Source organism: Haematobia irritans, chromosome 1 (assembly GCF_050003625.1).
Source record: "Haematobia irritans isolate KBUSLIRL chromosome 1, ASM5000362v1, whole genome shotgun sequence".
Taxonomy (NCBI): Eukaryota; Metazoa; Arthropoda; class Insecta; order Diptera; family Muscidae; genus Haematobia; species Haematobia irritans.
This window is the reverse complement of record NC_134397.1, coordinates 118,127,404-118,146,258: the sequence shown is the minus strand read 5'-3', so window position 1 is coordinate 118,146,258 and position 18,855 is coordinate 118,127,404. Positions and strand designations below refer to the sequence as shown.

The following is an 18,855-nucleotide window of genomic DNA, read 5'->3' as shown; positions in this document are numbered from 1 at the left end:
CTAAAATACCTCTAGATTTCCAATTTAAGGCAAATCGGATAGAAAATACACTTTCTAGACGCCCAAGAAGCAAAATCGGGAAATCGGTCCATATGGGGACTATACCAAAACATGAACCGATACTCCCCATTTTCGACACACCTATTTGTGGTCTTAAAATACCTCTAGATTTTCAATTTCAAGCAAATCGGATAGAAAATACAGTTTCTAGACGCCCAAGAAGTAATTTATTTATTTATTTATTTACACAGCATAATTAGCAGCTGGTTACAGTAAAATAAAAAGTATGACGCTTATAATACATTAAAAATAAAATAAAATAAAATATATCTATATAATCTATTTTAGAAATTGTAGGGACAATAGAAGATTTATAGGCAGGATTGGGACTAAGAATTGGATACAAACAACAAAAAAACAAGAGAAAAAAAGAAGAGAAAAAAAACGATAAGATAAGGAACAATTTTACAACAAGAATTGGGAATATAGTGTAAAGCTGGAGTAAATTCATTGCGGAAAAAATGGGATACCAGGGATAGAATGGGTTTTGTATGAGACGAATTATGGGTCAGGAACTAAAAGAATCAGGAAATAGGATGACAGGAACTAGGATGAATCAGGAACTAGGATGAATCAGGAACATGATGATAGCAGGAATAAGAACAGCAGGAACGGATACAGGAAATGACGCCAAAGCATAGTAGGAGCATAGTAGGTATGTTGAAAGGAAGAAATTTAGGCAATTACAAGTCAGGAACCAGGAAGAATCAGGAACACAGCAGTATAAGGATGAATCAGGAACTAGGGTGAATCAGGAACATGGTGATAGCAGGAATAAGAACAGCAGGAACGGATACAGGAAATGACGCCAAAGCATAGTAGGAGCATAGTAGGTATGTTGAAAGGAAGAAATTTAGGCAATTACAAGTCAGGAACCAGGAAGAATCAGGAACACAGCAGTATAAGGAAATGGAAAATAAAATCGGAGAGAATAATATCGCTTGAACGGGAGTTATTGCAGGAACATGGTGATTGCAGGAATCAGGAACACAGTGATAGCATGAATAAGGATAGCAGAAACGAACACAGGAAATTACGTTAATGGACAGGAGCATAATAGGGAGTTATTGCAGGAACAGACAGGAACAATAAAATACGATATAATTATAGTTGACAACCCATTAGAGCACAAATCTAATCCGTAAGGATATCGCGTTTTATACAAGATATGGAATCAGTGAGTGAAAATAAATTAAAAGAATGGTTAAACTCAATTATAAGACGATTCAATGGGCTATTGGCCTCGTAGTTGTACTTGAATAGTGGTAGTCTCAAGGGCAAAAAATGTCTCATTGGTCGACTTGGTACAACAAAGTTCAAGTGTCCAATCAAGAAATCTGAGTCAATCATACCATTAACCAACTTCACTATAAATAAAATATCCAGCATGCGCCGTCTTCTCTCAAGGGTTGGCAAATCTATCAGCCTCAATCTATTCACGTATGGAGGTAACTCCGTCACGTCACCCCATCCTAATCCTCGTAAAGCAAACAGCAGAAAATTCCTTTGCACTGACTCGATCCTATCAATATGACAATTGTAAAAAGGAGACCAAATAATAGAACCATATTCAAGAATCGGACGCACAAGAGACGTATATAACCGCTTACCTAGGTAAGGGTCGTCAAACTCCTTCGACCAACGCTTTATAAAACCTAAAACAGACATAGCCTTCCCAACACAGCTATCAATGTGGTAGTTAAAATTCAATTTAGTGTCCAACCATACCCCCAAATCCTTAAAACAAGATACCTTCTCCAGATAATAGTCATCGATATGATAATCAGTAGACAAAGCACACCTTCTCGAAAAAGTCATACTCTTACACTTCCCCCTATTAAGAGTCATACAATTCACAAAGCACCAATTAATCAACCTATCAAAGTCCCCTTGCAACCTAGCAGAATCTACATCTGAAGAGACAGATGCAAAAAGTTTCACATCGTCAGCATACATTAGTATCCTTGAAAATCGAATAACATGTGGTAGATCATTCAAATACAAAGCAAAAAGAATGGGACCGAGATGACTTCCCTGCGGAACACCAGATTTAACATATATCCGCTTCGACTCACAACCCCTAAATAAAACCCTTTGTGACCTTCCAGAAAGATATGAAGATATCCAACTCAAAAACCCCGGCGGAAAGCCGGGAGATCGGCCTATATGGGGGCTATACCAAAACATGGACCGATACATCTCATTTTCGGCACACCTATTTCTGGTCGAAAAATACCTCTAGATTTAAAATTTCAGGCAAATTGGATAAAAACTACGGGTTTTAAAAGCCCAATACCCCAAATCGGGAGTTCGGTTTATATGGTGACTATATCAAAACTTGGACCGATATAGCCCATCTTCGAACTTGACCTGCCTGCAAACAAAACACGAATCTGTGCCAAATTTCAGGATGGTGGCGCCATTATTGAAGGCTGTAGCGTGATTACAACAGACAGACAGACGGACATGCTTATATCGTCTTATAATTTCTTCCTGATCAAGAATATGTATACTTTAAATAATCGGAAATCGATATTTCGATGTGTTACAAACGGAATGACAAACTTATTATCACCATTCTATGGTGGTGGGTATAAAAAACTATATAAAATAGAATAATTTCTTCTAGGTTGTTTTTTTTTATTACAGAAAAGGGTAGTAAGAACTCGAGGAAGTGCGAAAGATTTGAGGGGAGATTAGGCAATGAGCCAGGAATGAAACATTTTTTTATTTAGTCTATGAAATTGTTTTTACATCGTGTTAAAAATCAGCGCTTATGGCAAAAAGTATATACTTTACTTCCAAATACAAAAAGAAACGAAATTTATTTGTCTAAAACTTCGTTTGGGAGGAACGAATTATTTTTTTGCGTGTATTTAAAAGATTACAAAAACAATTAAAACTATGCTAAGTAAGTTGTTAGATTTTCATTCACCAAACCATAATATTCTATATGTAGTTAGACGACCAATGCCAGGAAAATTTTCCGATAAAAGGATGCTAAGTCCACTTAGATGAACAACGCAAAAGGCTTTAATTATTCTTAAGCGTTCTAAGTCAAGTTTACCTATGTTCTAATATCACTATTTGGAATTCGAATATTCTAAAAAATATATTCTACAATAAATATGATTTTAACACAGAAAAAAATGAATTTCTATCTTATACGGTTGGTGAGAAATTCCAAATAAACTTTGAACCAGTCTGCTGTAAAATTCACATTTAGACTTAGCGCACTCTGGAATGTAGACATCACAATGGACTGAATAGTCTAAGTGAGCCTGAATCTTAATCGGGCTGCCACTTTAACCTAAGAGTAGTTTAATAAACAGACGAAAAGTAAGTTGATTGGGACAAAAAAACCAAAAATTGCAATGGATTTGCAAGAAGAGGGCGATGATGATGGGCATTCGAGACTGTGTTGTACCAATGTAAAGTATTACGTGTCTTAAAGAGGCTTATTCATTACCGTACCATTACTCTTTTAGTTATTGTGCTTAATGTTGTCCAAACAGAAGCGAAGATCGCTGTCTCGGATTTCCATATCGCCATTAGTTTTCTTGATTAGACAAACTACTTAGGTCAGACAAAGTTTCTTTTTAACGCTAAAAACTTTTCCTTAAACGCAAGTAAAAACATTACGAGGGATGCCTCTCACATTTCGGGATTAGAGAACAAAAACAAATATTAATCATCGAAAATTGCTTTATTGATTTTCAAAATATTTCTCATTAAGGCTTCAAAGGAGTCACTCAAGCTGAAAACAAGTATATACGACTGTAAGTTCGGCCAGGCCGAAACTAGAAACTTCTACTAAAGACGATCATCCACAATTAAATGACTTGGGTTGCGGTTGCCGATGGCAAGGCATCTTAAAACTTCTTAACATCATCTTCTAAATTGTAAGTTAGTCCATGCGGGATATATAGTAGACAAAAGAAAGGTCGACTAAATACTCTTATATTCAGTTCTTGACCGATATATAGGGAAGAAATAATTACGAACCGATATGAACTTTTGTGCTGTAATTACACACAAAAAAATAACTGCAAATAAATATTAACAACTTTATTTGTATGTAGAATCTGCTTATGCTCAACAAATTTGTCTATTGAACATGAGGCATTGTTGTTGAAATGTGTTTGTAGATGCTTCACAGAGGAAATAATAGAAATATTCTGAATTTTCAACAAATTGCTTTGTTGCGAAAATAGTTGACTGCTATCGATATGAAAACAAAAACAACAAGTATATACGGCCGTAAGTTCGGCCAGGCCGAAGCTTATGTACCCTCCGTCATGGATTGTGTAGAAACTTCTTCTAAACACTGCCACCCACAATCGAATTACTTAAGTTGCGGTAACGCTTGCCGATGGCAAGGTATCTTAAAACCTCCTAACACCATCTTCTAAATTGTATGTAAGTCCATACGTGGTATATATTAAATCAAAAAAGATCGATCCAATCCGTATATAATTCAGTTTGACAAAGTAGACATAACATTTTGACAAAATTTTCTACAGAAATAAAATTTTAACAAAATTTTTTATAGAAATAAAATTTTCACAAAATTTTCTATAGAATCAAAAATTTTCATAAAATTTTCCATAGAAAGAAAATTTTGACAAAAATGTCTACAGAAATAAAATTTTAACAAAATTTTCTATAGAAATAAACTTTTGACAAAATCTTCTATAGAAATAAAATCTTGGTAGATTATTTTTGGCTCTAGTGGCAACCATGATTATGAACCGATATGGACCAATTTTTGTGTGATTGGACCAATTTTGGTATGGTTGTTAGCGACCATATACTAACACCACGTTCCTAATTTGAACCGGATCGGATGAATTTTGCTCCTCCAAGAGGCTCCAGAGGTCAAATCTGGAGAACGTTTTATATGGGGGCTATATATAATTATGGACCAATTTTTGCACGGTTGCTAGAGACCATATACCAATACCATGTACCAAATTTCAGCCGGATCGGATGAAATTTGCTTCTCTTAGAGGCTCCGCAAGCCAAATCTGGGGATCGGTTTATATGTGCGCTATATATAATTATGGACCGATGTGGACCAATTTTTGCACGGTTGCTAGAGACCATATACCAATACCATGTACCAAATTTCAGCCGGATCGGAAGCAATTTGCTTCTCTTTGAGGCTTCGCAAGCCAAATCTGGAGATCGGTTTATATGGGGGCTATATATAATTATGGACCGATGTGGACCAATTTTTGCATGATTGTTAGAGACCATATACCAACACCATGTACCAAATTTCAGCCGGGTCGGATGAAATATGCTGCTCTTAGAGGCTCCACAAGCCAAATCTGGGGATCGGTTTATATGGGGGCTATATATAATTAAGGACCGATATGGACCAATTTTTGCATGGTTGTCAGAGACCATATAGCAACACCATGTACCAAATTTCAAGCGGATCGGATGAAACATGCTTCTCTTAGAGGCTCCACAAACCAAATCTGGAGATCGGTTTATATGGGGGCTATATATAATTATGGACCGATGTGGACCAATTTTTGCATGGTTGTTAGAGACCATATACCAACATCATGTACCAAATTTCAGCCGGATCGGATGAAATTTGCTTCTCTTTGAGGCTCCGCAAGCCAAATCTGGGGATCGGTTTATATGGGGGCTATATATAATTATGGACCGATGTCGACCAATTTTTGCATGATTGTTAGAGACCATATACTAACACCATGTACCAAATTTCAGCCGGATCGGATTAAATATGCTTCTCTTAGAGGCTCCACAAGCCAAATCTGGGGATCGGTTTATATGGGGGCTATATATAGTTATGGACCGATATGGACCAATTTTTGCATGGTTGTTAGAGACCATATACCAACACCATGTACCAAATTTCAGCCGGATCGGATGAAATATGCTTCTGTTAGAGGCTCCACAAACCAAATCTGAGGGTCCCTTTATGTGGGGGCTATACGTAAAAGTGGACCGATATGGCCCGTTTTCAATACCATCCGACCTACATCGATAACAACTACTTGTGCCAAGTTTCAAGTCGATAGCTTGTTTCGTTCGGAAGTTAGCGTGATTTCAACAGACGGACGGACGGACGGACATGCCTAGATCGACTCAGAATTTCACCACGACCCAGAATATATATAAAGGGTGATTCTTTTGAGGTTAGGATTTTCATGCATTAGTATTTGACAGATCACGTGGGATTTCAGACATGGTGTCAAAGAGAAAGATGCTCAGTATGCTTTGACATTTCATCATGAATAGACTTACGATCTGCCACAACGTCGAATTTTCAGTGAATGGGCCCTAGAAAAGTTGGCAGAAAATCCGCTTTTTTATCGACAAATTTTGTTCAGCGATGAGGCTCATTTCTGGTTGAATGGCTACGTAAATAAGCAAAATTGCCGCATTTGGAGTGAAGAGCAACCAGAAGCCGTTCAAGAACTGCCCATGCATCCCGAAAAATGCACTGTTTGGTGTGGTTTGTACGCTGGTGGAATCATTGGACCGTATTTTTTCAAAGATGCTGTTGGACGCAACGTTACGGTGAATGGCGATCGCTATCGTTCGATGCTAACAAACTTTTTGTTGCCAAAAATGGAAGAACTGAACTTGGTTGACATGTGGTTTCAACAAGATGGCGCTACATGCCACACAGCTCGCGATTCTATGGCCATTTTGAGGGAAAACTTCGGAGAACAATTCATCTCAAGAAATGGACCGGTAAGTTGGCCACCAAGATCATGCGATTTGACGCCTTTAGACTATTTTTTGTGGGGCTACGTCAAGTCTAAAGTCTACAGAAATAAGCCAGCAACTATTCCAGCTTTGGAAGACAACATGTCCGAAGAAATTCGGGCTATTCCGGCCGAAATGTTCGAAAAAGTTGCCCAAAATTGGACTTTCCGAATGGACCACCTAAGACGCAGCCGCGGTCAACATTTAAATGAAATTATCTTCAAAAAGTAAATGTCATGGACCAATCTAACGTTTCAAATAAAGAACCGATGAGATTTTGCAAATTTTATGCGTTTTTTTTTAAAAAAAAGTTATCAAGCTCTTAACAAATCACCCTTTACTTTATGAGGTCTTAGAGCAATATTTCGATGTGTTTCAAACGGAATGACAAAGTTAATATACCCCCATCCTATGATGCAGGGTATAAAAATACAAGACTGGTTACGCGCACATCGCTGAGAATATGTACGAAAGCTAAAAGTGAACCGTCTCCGAAGCGTGGAAAGACTCAAAAGTCCGCTGGCAAAGTAATGGCCTCTGTTTTTTGGGATGCGCATGGAATAATTTTTATCGATTATCTTGAGAAGGAAAAAACCATCAACGGTGACTATTATATGGCGTTATTGGAGCGTTTGAACGTCGAAATCGTGGCAAAACGGCCCCATATGAAGAAGAAAAAAGTGTTTTTCCACCAAGACAACGCACCGTGCCACAAGTCATTGGGAACGATGGCAAAAATTCATGAATTAGGCTTCGAATTGCTTTCCCACCCACCGTATTCTCCAGATCTGTGATATCGGCGTGATGTTAGCGTTTGTAATACTGTTTAGTTAACATTTTCTAAAAATAATTTAATTTTTCTAAAAGTAACCAAAATATTTCTTCCTGATGGGTTCACTGTTTTTAGTGAACTTAAATTTAACTGAGAGTTGTGTATTAAAAGTATCCTTATTTCAATTTTCCTCTTCTTTGGCTCGGAATTAATAACAAAATCATAAAATCTTTGGATCTGGACATTTCTGTGGAAAAATTAGATAGATTAGATACAAATACTCTGAAATGAATACAGTGGCCATTCTCAGTGAAAAACTGCTAGCTATAATCCTCAATTGCAACACTCTGCTACTTGCCGTGGTGAAACTATTAGCAATTTCACTTCGTTTTTCCAAAAACTTTATATTTATGCACCACCTTTAAATATGAAACCTTCCACCGACCGACTCCTTCTAATCGGGAAATTTTTCATTATGAATTTAAAATAAAGCCAAAGAGTTTCCAGTGCGAATAGTAGTGGTGGTGGTTGATTGAAGAAAAATGCTGATTAGATACGACATGATTTATGTTCATATATTTCCCCCCATTTTCCATTGTACAGTCCTGTAAGCAAATAAATTTTTGTAACATTTCCCCTTTTTTAGGGTGTGTTTTGCAAATGTAACAAAAAAGAAAAAAAAAACTGAAACGCAATCAAACTTTAATGGATTTTTATGTTCCATGCGAGGACAGACGGATGTCTACTTTCGTTCATTTATAGTACAACAGCAATATATGGGAAGGATTTGTTTGTTGGGTGTTAATATTCTGCGCATGGTGCTATGTTCGACACCATAGGAAATATTCATCACAGAAAAACCAACCATCACCAACTCCATCCCAACAAAAAAAGGGAGCAGAGAGTTAAAATAATATTTCATATATCGAAGTATATATATGTACATATGCGTTCCTTGTCAAAACCATAATCACTGGGTACATAAAAAGAGGAAGTGAAAAGCATTCAGATTGTAGCAGAGTTTCCATCCCCTGACGATAATTGGTTATTGGAAAATATTGATATTCTAGTAAAAACTAATTTGCATTTTTATTTTCTTGGGTAAATAAAGCAAATTTATCCAAGCATCTGGGGGGTTGATTTAACTGTAACCTCTCCCATTTTGAATTGTGGTTGCTGTATAATCTCGGATATGCGAAAAATTGCAAATATGTATAATATTTCCATGCAAACAAAAATCGTTTACCGAAACAAAATTTAAACTTTTTAGAATTTTCTGATCGCACAAATTTGCTTTTGCAACAAAAATGATTTACGTTTCTATAAAATGTCATTTTAATTGGAATATGTTTTTATTTACGCTTACGATTCGTTTGTAAAAAAGGTGGCTGATATGTAATGGAACAAATTAATGTGAATTTTTTTTCCTCTGTTTTTTATTTTTTTTTATTTTATTGGTCAAAATCAAAATATGGAAATAACATCAAATATTGGAATGCTATTAGATCTGTTCGAATTGACTACCTTTGGAACGAATTATGGGCTTCCTACACTCAAAAAAAGTTTACTTGGGCGCAAAGATTTTGGCCTTCCCTTAAGGATTTTGGTATTGATTCCGAGCCAAAGATGTGGCTTCATTAAAATAATGAAATGTTTAGCGGCCTATCTGGCTTTAAATCTAGAATCAATAATATTTAATTAGGATACAGATCTCATTTCTCGAATTGTCATTGTTTATTGTCTTTTAATAAAGCTATAATGAATTATAAAGAATACCTCAAGAAACATTTTCTAAATTCCAAAAAACTTTAAACCAAAGATGCTAAATCCTCAAAATCAGTCTTAGCCTATATTTGAAGTTTTTTATCTTAAATCTAAAGATCCAATATTTCAGTTAATTTAAGGACGATATTTTAAATCAAAAATGTGTTTTTTTTTACTTTGCCTTAATTCAAAGCCATATGAATTTAACGGAGGGACGCAAATTTCCACAATTTGTGTCCTAAATTTAATAAAAAATTGAAGCTAAGATTTTAAACTTTTTTTTAATTAAAATTTCATTATTTAAAAAATACAATGGTGCTGAGTCCTATTTGAATGTCCATGATCTGTGGCCGAAATTGTAGTCCACCCAGGGCTTCAATACTGTCTTTAGGACATTTTCGACCTTTATTTTGACTACACGGTCAACGAATACAAGCGAAAAGCGACTATCGGCCGGTACTGCGGCTCACACCATTTTTTCGTCGGCTCTTGAGTTCTGGTGGCCAATCGAAGGTGTACATTTCAGCTGACCAATTTGGTGCGTGAAGCTGATCATTTGTTTGTTCACAAACTGCTCAATTTGGAATAGATTCTCATGCGAGAAAACCTGCACTTTCGTGAAGGCGCAGCAACAATAAAGCCATCACACTATCACGCATGAGCTCCATCATGAAGAACTTTATTTCTGAATGAAATAGATTAAAATGTATTTTGGAGTAAATCTGTCAGATGAGCGATTTAGAAATAATAGCAACCTGAAGTTGATTGCACTGTCTATGATATTCCATTTGAAATACTGTTTTGCGACCATTTAAGAATTAATATTCTGTTTTACTTAACCCAGCGAAAAATGTGGAAATTTTCTCACGTCATTATTATACCCTCCACCGTAGGATGGGGGTATATTAAATTTGTCATTCCGTTTGTAACACATCGAAATATTGCTCGAAGACCCCATAAAGTATATATATTCTGGGTCGTGGTGAAATTCTGAGTCGATCTGCACTCAAAAAAAAGTGAACTCTCTATTTCACTAAAGCCAATTTAACTTTATTTTAGTTCTTGGAATTATTATGTTTGGAGAAAGTTTCCTTTACTCTAATAATTTTTTGTGTACGTTAGTTAAATTAACTAAAACCGAGGAAAAAAATATACTCGAATGAAGCATAAAGATTAACTAAATTCGTGTCTTCCACAAAATAGTTCAGAATTTCTTTAAATTGGTAAATTTTACTAAAAATGCGTCCATCATGAACTTCGTATGTCACTAAAGACATTCTTGCAATTTTGAACTCCAAGTTTTTCCTTGAAACTACAAAATTTTCTTTAACAAGTGAAAAAACTTAGTTATGTCTAATAAACTTTCTTGAATTTGTCGAAAAATATTTCCTAATTTTTATGACATCGGCATGATGCCAACGTTTGTAATACTGTTTAGTTAAAATTTTCTATAAATATTAAAAATTTTCTAAAATTAACCGAAAGTTTTCTCCCTGGTGGGTTCACTGTTTTTTCAGTGTGAGCATGTCCGTTTGTTGAAATCACGCTAACTTCCGAACGAAACAAGCTATCGACTTGAAACTTGGCACAAGTAGTTGTTATTAATGGAGGTCGGATGGTATTGCAAATGGGCCATATCGGTCCACTTTTACGTATAGCCCCCATATAAACGGTCCCCCAAATTTGGCTTGCGAGGCCTCTAAGAGAAGCAAATTTCATCCGAGTGAGTTGAAATTTGTGGATGACAGTCTTTCGTAGAAGTTTCTACGCAATCCATGGTGGAGGGTACATAAGATTCGGCCTGGCCGAACTTACGGCCGTATATATTTGTTTTTACTCATTATTTATACTGTACACCCAAAAAATACTCTTCTGATGATAGGCTTAATTCTCACTGCACAAGAGATTCTTGTGAGGAAATATATCAATTTCTAAATTCTACCGGGTATTACGTCTCTTGCCGAGAATGTTAATTAATTTTTCTGCAAATGTGCAAAACGTCACATATACAGATTGAAAATGGGTAATTAAGAAAAAAGAGCAAATGAGAAATCAATGTAGCGGTTGCTTAAAGAAAGACTTCCATTTTATGATAACTCCACACTGAAAAAAATATTGTCGTGAGGTCAAAGATTTCATGTCTTTAAAATACGAATACAAATTTTGCTTAGCAAATAAAGTTATTTTCCTTGTCCAAAAGTCGATAAACTTTTCAATGAAGTCGTATTGTCCTTATAATTAAGTGATTTGACTTAAAAATGGGTATCTTAACATGAAAGAAAAAATTTATAGGCTAAGGTCAACTTGACTTTAATAATTCAGAAAAATTCTTTAAATTTAATGAAATTGTCTTTAAATTGGTTGTCTTTTTGCATCTTGAGTACAAAGCAAAAAAATCGTTCAAATATAGGACATGTTTTTCAAAACTTTATTTTAATGAAGTTTTTTACTTCAAACATAGCATAATTTCTACTGGAAGTCGAGTCCTAATTTGGAAAATAAAGTTGTAGTTAAGTCGTTTTTAAAGGACTTTGATAGCATATGAAGAAAAAAAGCTGAGAAAGCGAAAAATTAAAATTTGCTTCCTAGAGGCAAGTACACAAAACCTAAATTTAAAAGAGAATTGTGTCTTAAAAGTATCCTTACTTGTATTCTCCGCTTCTTTGGCTCGGAATCAATACCAATTTTTTTAAATTAAAGACAAAATCTTTGGAACCGAGTATGCTTTTTTTCAGTGCATGTAAAATGCATTGGTTCTTGTCTGATTTTGCACTGCTACCAGATCCATAAAAGCTTTTTCTTTACTTTGACACTTGTTTTGTTATGCATATTTTCATTTTATTGAGTACCTACACAAACAGATTAAAATCTTACAATAACAGTGCAAGCTTATAAATGTTAAAATATCTCCGACTTATGAAATACAGTTAAATTTGAAAATAAGAAGAAAACAAAATTCAAATAAATCACCCAAGCTGAGTAATGTCTTTTTGCAGACAAGTATAGTAAAGTTTAATATAATATAGTATACTGAAAAGAGAACTTCGTTTGTTTACAATTTCAGGAAAATATTTTTTTGATTGTACGAAGAGGGTTTTTAATGCAGCAATCTAAGCCGAATTGGATTCTTAGCTTTTTGCATCTTCTTGATGACTTCCTCATGATGTATTCTCTCAACCCTCCGGAAATGGATCAACCCCATTTGTACAGATCTAGCTGGACCAGTATTTCTTCTAATCACATAACATATGGAAGGGACCGGTCACTTTAACATGGAATTATCATTGACGGGGTAAATTTAAATTTTAGACAAACAAATATCGTTTCCCGTTTGCTTTTCGCTTTAACGATGTTTGTTTGGAAGACAAATATATACTTTTTGTGATAAACGTTGATTATTTTACACGATGTACAATCTATTGCGACTTTTTCTATAATAAACACAATCTAGAAGAACTTATTTGATTATATACATTTTTTTTTTAATTTTTACCTTTTGCCTGGAATGGAAAGCGAACCGCAGACCATAAAGTTTGTAAGCCAACACACTATCCCATGTTACCATGTACCTGTTATTGTCATCAACAGACAATTATCGCTATAGCCATAAAGGCACAAGCAATGCATACAATCAAGCCGTTATATTTTAGAGCATAGTTTAGCCTATGTAAAGAAACTTTTTTTTTTAACAGATTCATTCTTTAATTGGCCAATTTCTTAAAACTAAAACTTTTGGAAACGGAAATAATATAATTTTACATACAGTATATTCCAAAAATGTTCGCAAGATTTCGAAAAGATGTCTGGCTTAGATACTACTGGACAAAAGGTACAATTTGAGAAGTATACAAAATCGAATATTTGCTCCCACATTGTTTGTATTGCCGAAAAAGTGTTTAGAACTGAATAAGTGAAAATGGGAGTTATAAGTTAATTACCCAGCAAAAAAAGCATGACCAAAAAGTTGTGAAAATGTTCTTTTTGAATCTGGAAGTGATGCAAACTTGGCGCAGAAGCAATGAATTTAACAGAGGCATGTCACTATTTCAACAACCGTTGTATGGAGTTTGGATCACTTCTTAAGGTGTGATGCGAAATCTGTGTTTTGAACGTGAGCTACTACAATTTGTTTGTGATATTTTGCCAAAAGAATAATTTGTATAATTTTAATGCATTCTAACGCTTGTCTAAAACGTTTGACCTAAAATATTTTCAAAACTTCACAATTTTTCTAGAATGGATATAGCATTTTTCGACAAAATTTTAAATAATTTGTACCATTTTATTAATTCCTATTCTGTTTTTAATTGAATTGAAACAAAAAAGTTAAAATCGAATAAATAAAAATATAAAAAATCGAGTTACAAAAAATTAAATTAAAATAACTTTCCATGTAGTTAAAATAAAGAACATCGTTGGGAGGGCATCATTGGAAGGGCTTTTAAAGTTGTGCCTTTAGAACAACTTCCATTTTTTTGTTGTGTAGTTTTTATTAAAATATCACATCACATTCTGTTCAAGTCTAACTTTGAGCCATATTATTTCATTGTAGGTCTTAGTAGCTTTAGTAAAATTTAATGAATCTTTATCTTTCGTATAGATAGCTTCACAACTTAAAACACTGTGCACCGTCAATATCCATTATTCCAATCTCTTGGATATTATTCAGTCTCATCATCAGTGCAATCAATTGATTTCTCTTTTCCTTTTTTTACTTTTGAATTTAAAAATTTTGTTTTTGTTCTCCTTCTCAACCACGTTTTATTATAAAAAAAAAATATTTCTTCACACTAAATATGTCTGAAGAGCAAGGGGTCGGTATGCCGCCATTAAAAAAATAAAGAAGGTAATGGCAAAGGAGAATTGACAAAAGGCGTCAGTCAGCCATGCGAACGACCATTGATCCTGTACATGCCAGCAGCAGCACCACCACCACCTCGCCATCATCAACTAACCATTGTGTATAACTGCCACAAGTAATCAGCAGGGTGTTACTGTTACCGCTGCTCCCATTCACTGCGGCAGAAAAAGGATTCTCGTTAGTTTAGATTTCAAACAACCTTATGAGCCAGAGTTGCCTTTAGAACAGAATGCAGGGGGATGCCAATGTCGAAAACTCTAACCCCGTGTCAAGCCATGGAGAAAATGTCAGCCATTGAAATAATCTTCATGTGAATATTCCAGAGGTGCTTATACGTGAAGAAATAAATATCGAAAAATATCCAAGCCGTCGGTGGCATCTATGTTCCCGGAGCATTTACTGACTGTATTGCCGTTTTGTAGCAGACTCTCTGGAATATTAGAAAAGAATAGTGTAGCGAGTTACTTGGACGAAAATCATTCTTGTGAATTTCTTCTCATTATTGGATTTCTCTGTGCGAATATTCTCCAGTTTCTGTTTGGATGACAGACCCACCTAACTCATATCTGGCTGGGAAGATGACAGACGACTGCCTTCTTGGTTCTTGGACGTGACTGTTTGCTCTCTGCTTTCATCGATGTCTGTAGCGAGTTTAATGTTTGGCATTTTTGTGTTGGTTACTTTTGCCTTTGATTTGCCATCATCACCACCACCACTGCCATTGGGAGAAATACCACCACCATTACAAATGCCTCAACCACCACCATTTCATACCATGGGAAGTAGCAGCAGCTTTCGCAGAAATCTCTGGAATGGGTGCTGCAAAAAAGAAAAAAACTCAACAAAATTGAGGAGCAGACACCACAATAAATGTTAAACAAGAGGAGAGAAAGGCAACAACAAAAGATGGTAGGATGGTTGATACATACGTTTCTGTTTTTGGACACTAAACTGACACTTTTCTATCAGACCCAGTCACCGCATCAGCCATGGCGTCCTTCGTCATTCATTCATTGGCGATTGATATCTTTTGCAGAATAAACAACGAGTCGAGACAATGACCCTCTGCATAGAAATCCGGGAGCGTCTATTGTTCATCATTGTGCAACTGGGAACGGTCAGCGGACAGACTTCATACAGGGTCTAGACGGACGATCAAAATAACAAAAAAGAAAAAATAGTGCTAATTGGAAAAAAAGAAATAATAATAAAATTATATTAAAATTCAAAGACCTTTGAAAAATTAAAAAAAAAATTATTACGAATAAATGACAAAATTTTGAAATATGTGTGCATTTAAAAATACCAGAATAATCGCGCAAAAAAATCTCGTAAAATTTGCCAAGTTTTGCGGTTATAAATTTTACCTTGGCCTGTCTTGTTAAATGCGTCAAAAACATGCCAAACTAGTATCGACGTCATTTCGTGTTGGTCAAACATTAACAACAGCTGTCTAAGTATGGAAGCTAATTTTGTGATGTCTATAAGATATAGACAAAATATTTTATCTAAATGGCAGGCAAGAGAAAAACAAATGCCAAAATATGTATTTTTAATGTCAGTTGGGAGTGTTTTGTTAATTAAATTTGTGTGTGTGCTACGCCCTGTGATAAACCAAAAAAAAAAAAAAAACACAACTAAAACTTAATTATATTGGACAAAAAGTGCAAAATTATATATCTCTAACGGGGATTTTAAGAGGTAAGAATTGTTTAAAAATTCTTGTATAGTACCTAGTATATACTAAAAATATTACAATTATTTTGTTAAGTTCAAATATATATAATGTTTAAAACATTTGAGCATTAACCAGAATACTATTGTAAACAATTGTTTTAATTAAATTATTTTTGTTCTTGTTCGATTGCATAGATTTTCGTCAAATATTTGTTAGAATCCAAAATATGTGTACTAAAAAAGTAAATTGTGTATTATTCTAACATGTAACTTAAGAGTACTTAGCTCGTAAGATCTGACTACAACTTTTTTATTGGAAAAAATGAACTACCTCGTACGAAAATTTTTACTAAGCTGTATTACATTTTCATACATAATGTGTTTTTATAATAACGACAATTTACTGACATTGTTAAATTATTAACTACAGTCCTCCTTGTCATAAAAGATAAAATCAACTAAAACTAAAAAAAAAAAATATGTGGCTCCAAAAAGTAACCATGCACAACGCTATAGTTCACCCAAAAAAAAGTGACCCCACCGTGGAAAAAAATGTAGGTTTATTTTTGAAAATTTTAACTAAAATAGTTTTCTAATTGCAACATGTTACAAATAAGTTAATACTTTTTGTCAAATTGAAGAAAATTCTTTTAAAAATAATTAACTTTTTTCTGTTGTTTAAGAAAAATTCATATGTTGAAAAAAAAATTGGATTTAAAAATTGTTAAAATGTCTTTAGCGCTGTACGAAGATCAAGACAGGTACAATTTTAGTAAAATGTACTAATTGGAGAGACTTATAAACTCAATTTAAGCAAACTTCTGTCATTTTAGGAAAATATGAACTATTTTATTTTGTAGTAAAATTGTGCACTATATTTGTATACAACTTTTTTTCTTATTTTTATTTCACGTAATTAAAGTTAGCAAAAAATTATTTAAATAAGGAACATTTATCATATTGTGCAAAATTTAACTAAAATCAACTAATCTTCATGAACTAAAATAAAGTTCAGTTGGCATTAGAGCCCCTTTTTTCTGGGTGTTCATTCCTACTAGTTTTGAGAAATGTATACAAAATTTCTTCTGCTTTAGTCAACAATGGACTTATTTGTATGTCCATTAAAATTTATACCCACGTATATTTCATAAAATTTTTGAGACTTGGAATAAAAAAAAATTTAATTAGGCTATGGGACATTTCTAAAAAAAAAAAAATTGTAGAGCAAAGTATAACAAAATTAATTTTTTCCAATACAAAAAAAAAAAAAAAATAATAATAATAATTTTATCATTAGTTTAACAACTGAATTTTTTCTGTGTAAAATAACTACAATTTACTGACATTTTTGAAATTTAATTAACATTTAACATTTTTTCTTAAAAGGCAAAGAAATAATATTTTAATGCCAAATCATTACCATATGTAGATAATATGCACACAAAAAAGAAAATGGAGTGTTTTATAGTAAGAATGAACTAGCACATCTTGAGATTCTCACAAAGAGTTGTTAATACCAGGAAAATTTAATGCCCTGTTGTACTTTTTAACTGCAGTTCACGAAATTACATCCTCTCGTAGAAGAAAAAGTGATCTACAAATAAAGAAGAAAATCATTGGCGCCAAATCATGGTCATTTTAACCATACTGTACACCGAAAGAATTTTCTTCGTAAAAGGAACGAAAAATTTCTTTAAAAGTACGAAATTTGTCATTTTTTTACAACCAAAGAAACTTTTCATTAAAAGTACGAAATATTTCGTTCTTTTTACGAAGAAAAGTTCTTCCAAACTTTTCGTACTTTTTATGAAAAAGTTTCTTATTTTTTATGAAACCTTTTCGTTCATTTTATGAAATTGTTTCGTACTTTTTACAAAAACTTTTCATACTTTTTATGAATGGCGCTTAAGATTTTATCTTTATTTTTAGTTCATGCATTACGTAAATGGTAATTAAAAATCCAAAAATGTCGGAAAATTTTCGTCAATTTAAAGAATCTCAAAATCTGGAATACAATTTAGTTCAATTTTCGCACGAGATAGTCCATCCCATAATGTAGTTTACTTTTTTTTGTGCATGCATTAAAAAATATAATAAAGGAATACACTCAAGCACACACAGAGAATACAGATTGGTTGTGACAATCGAATTTATTGCCAACCTCCTTTTGGCAGTTGTATCAACAACCAGTTTGCAGTTGTGTCACCCGACTGATTCGGTCGACACAACTAATATCTTATGTGGTGTTGGTTGGGTCTGCTGACGACATCGGTTATAGCTACCTTCATCATTCGGTTCTGTTGCCCGACCTTAATATTACTCCTGACTGAATTAAAAACCAATTCCTTCCCAATCAAATATTATATTATATTTTATTTTATTATATGTATAGTATAAATCTAAAAACAATGTATTTGATATCAAATCATGCTATCAACCAAATGAGAAGTATCAGACATGCATAAAAAATAGAATAAAGGAATGCACTCAAGCACATTATCAAAGACAATTTTATGTCGAGACCGGAAATTTTATAACTTCAATGAAACTTCTTCGTTATTTCAAAGAAAATGTTCCGTACTTTTTATGAAGAAATTTAACGCAGAATGTTTCTTAAAATATTCATAAATTCGTAAAAACTTCTTCACAAAAGTCATGATACTTGAAGCTAGTTTCGTTAAAAGAAGAAAATTTAATGTAGAATATTTCGTAGACGTTTCGTATATTCGTAAAATGTTCTTAGTAAAATTTACGAAAATGAATGAAAATTTCGTTGTTTTAATGAAAAATTCACGAAGAATAGTTAATGAAGAAGTCTTCGTAAAATTAACGAAGAGAATTCTTTCGGTGTATTTCATTCTTACTATTTTTGGAAATCGTACGAAAATTCTCTTGTGCGTTTAGTTCATAAAATGTTTGAGACATACTTAACAAAAAAAAAAATTCTTTAGGCTGTGGAAAATTAAAA

The 18,855-nt window shown here is 33.8% G+C and overlaps 1 protein-coding gene across 1 annotated transcript; it reads right to left on the bottom strand.

Moving 5' to 3' along the window:
• Window positions 1-1,194: 1,194 nt before the first annotated feature.
• On the bottom strand, window positions 1,195-3,612 carry LOC142231242 (uncharacterized). Its single transcript, XM_075301863.1, has 4 exons — window positions 3,530-3,612; window positions 3,128-3,163; window positions 1,671-2,023; window positions 1,195-1,532 (listed from the first exon to the last, which is right to left on the bottom strand). The coding sequence occupies exons 1-4, from the start codon at window positions 3,610-3,612 to the stop codon at window positions 1,195-1,197; spliced, it is 810 nt and encodes a 269-aa protein (XP_075157978.1).
• Window positions 3,613-18,855: the final 15,243 nt, after the last annotated feature.

What these genes read in the sequence shown, in the direction of transcription:
- LOC142231242 (XM_075301863.1), bottom strand. Translation starts at nt 3,612, where the DNA reads ATGGCGATATGGAAATCCGAGACAGCGATCTTCGCTTCTGTTTGGACA. An exon ending in ACTAAAAGAGTAATGGTACG is followed by an intron (nt 3,164 to 3,529) that starts GTAATGAATAAG and finishes TATATTTTTTAG; the next exon opens with AATATTCGAATTCCAAATAG. An exon ending in ATAGTGATATTAGAACATAG is followed by an intron (nt 2,024 to 3,127) that starts GTAAACTTGACT and finishes TCGATTTTCAAG; the next exon opens with GATACTAATGTATGCTGACG.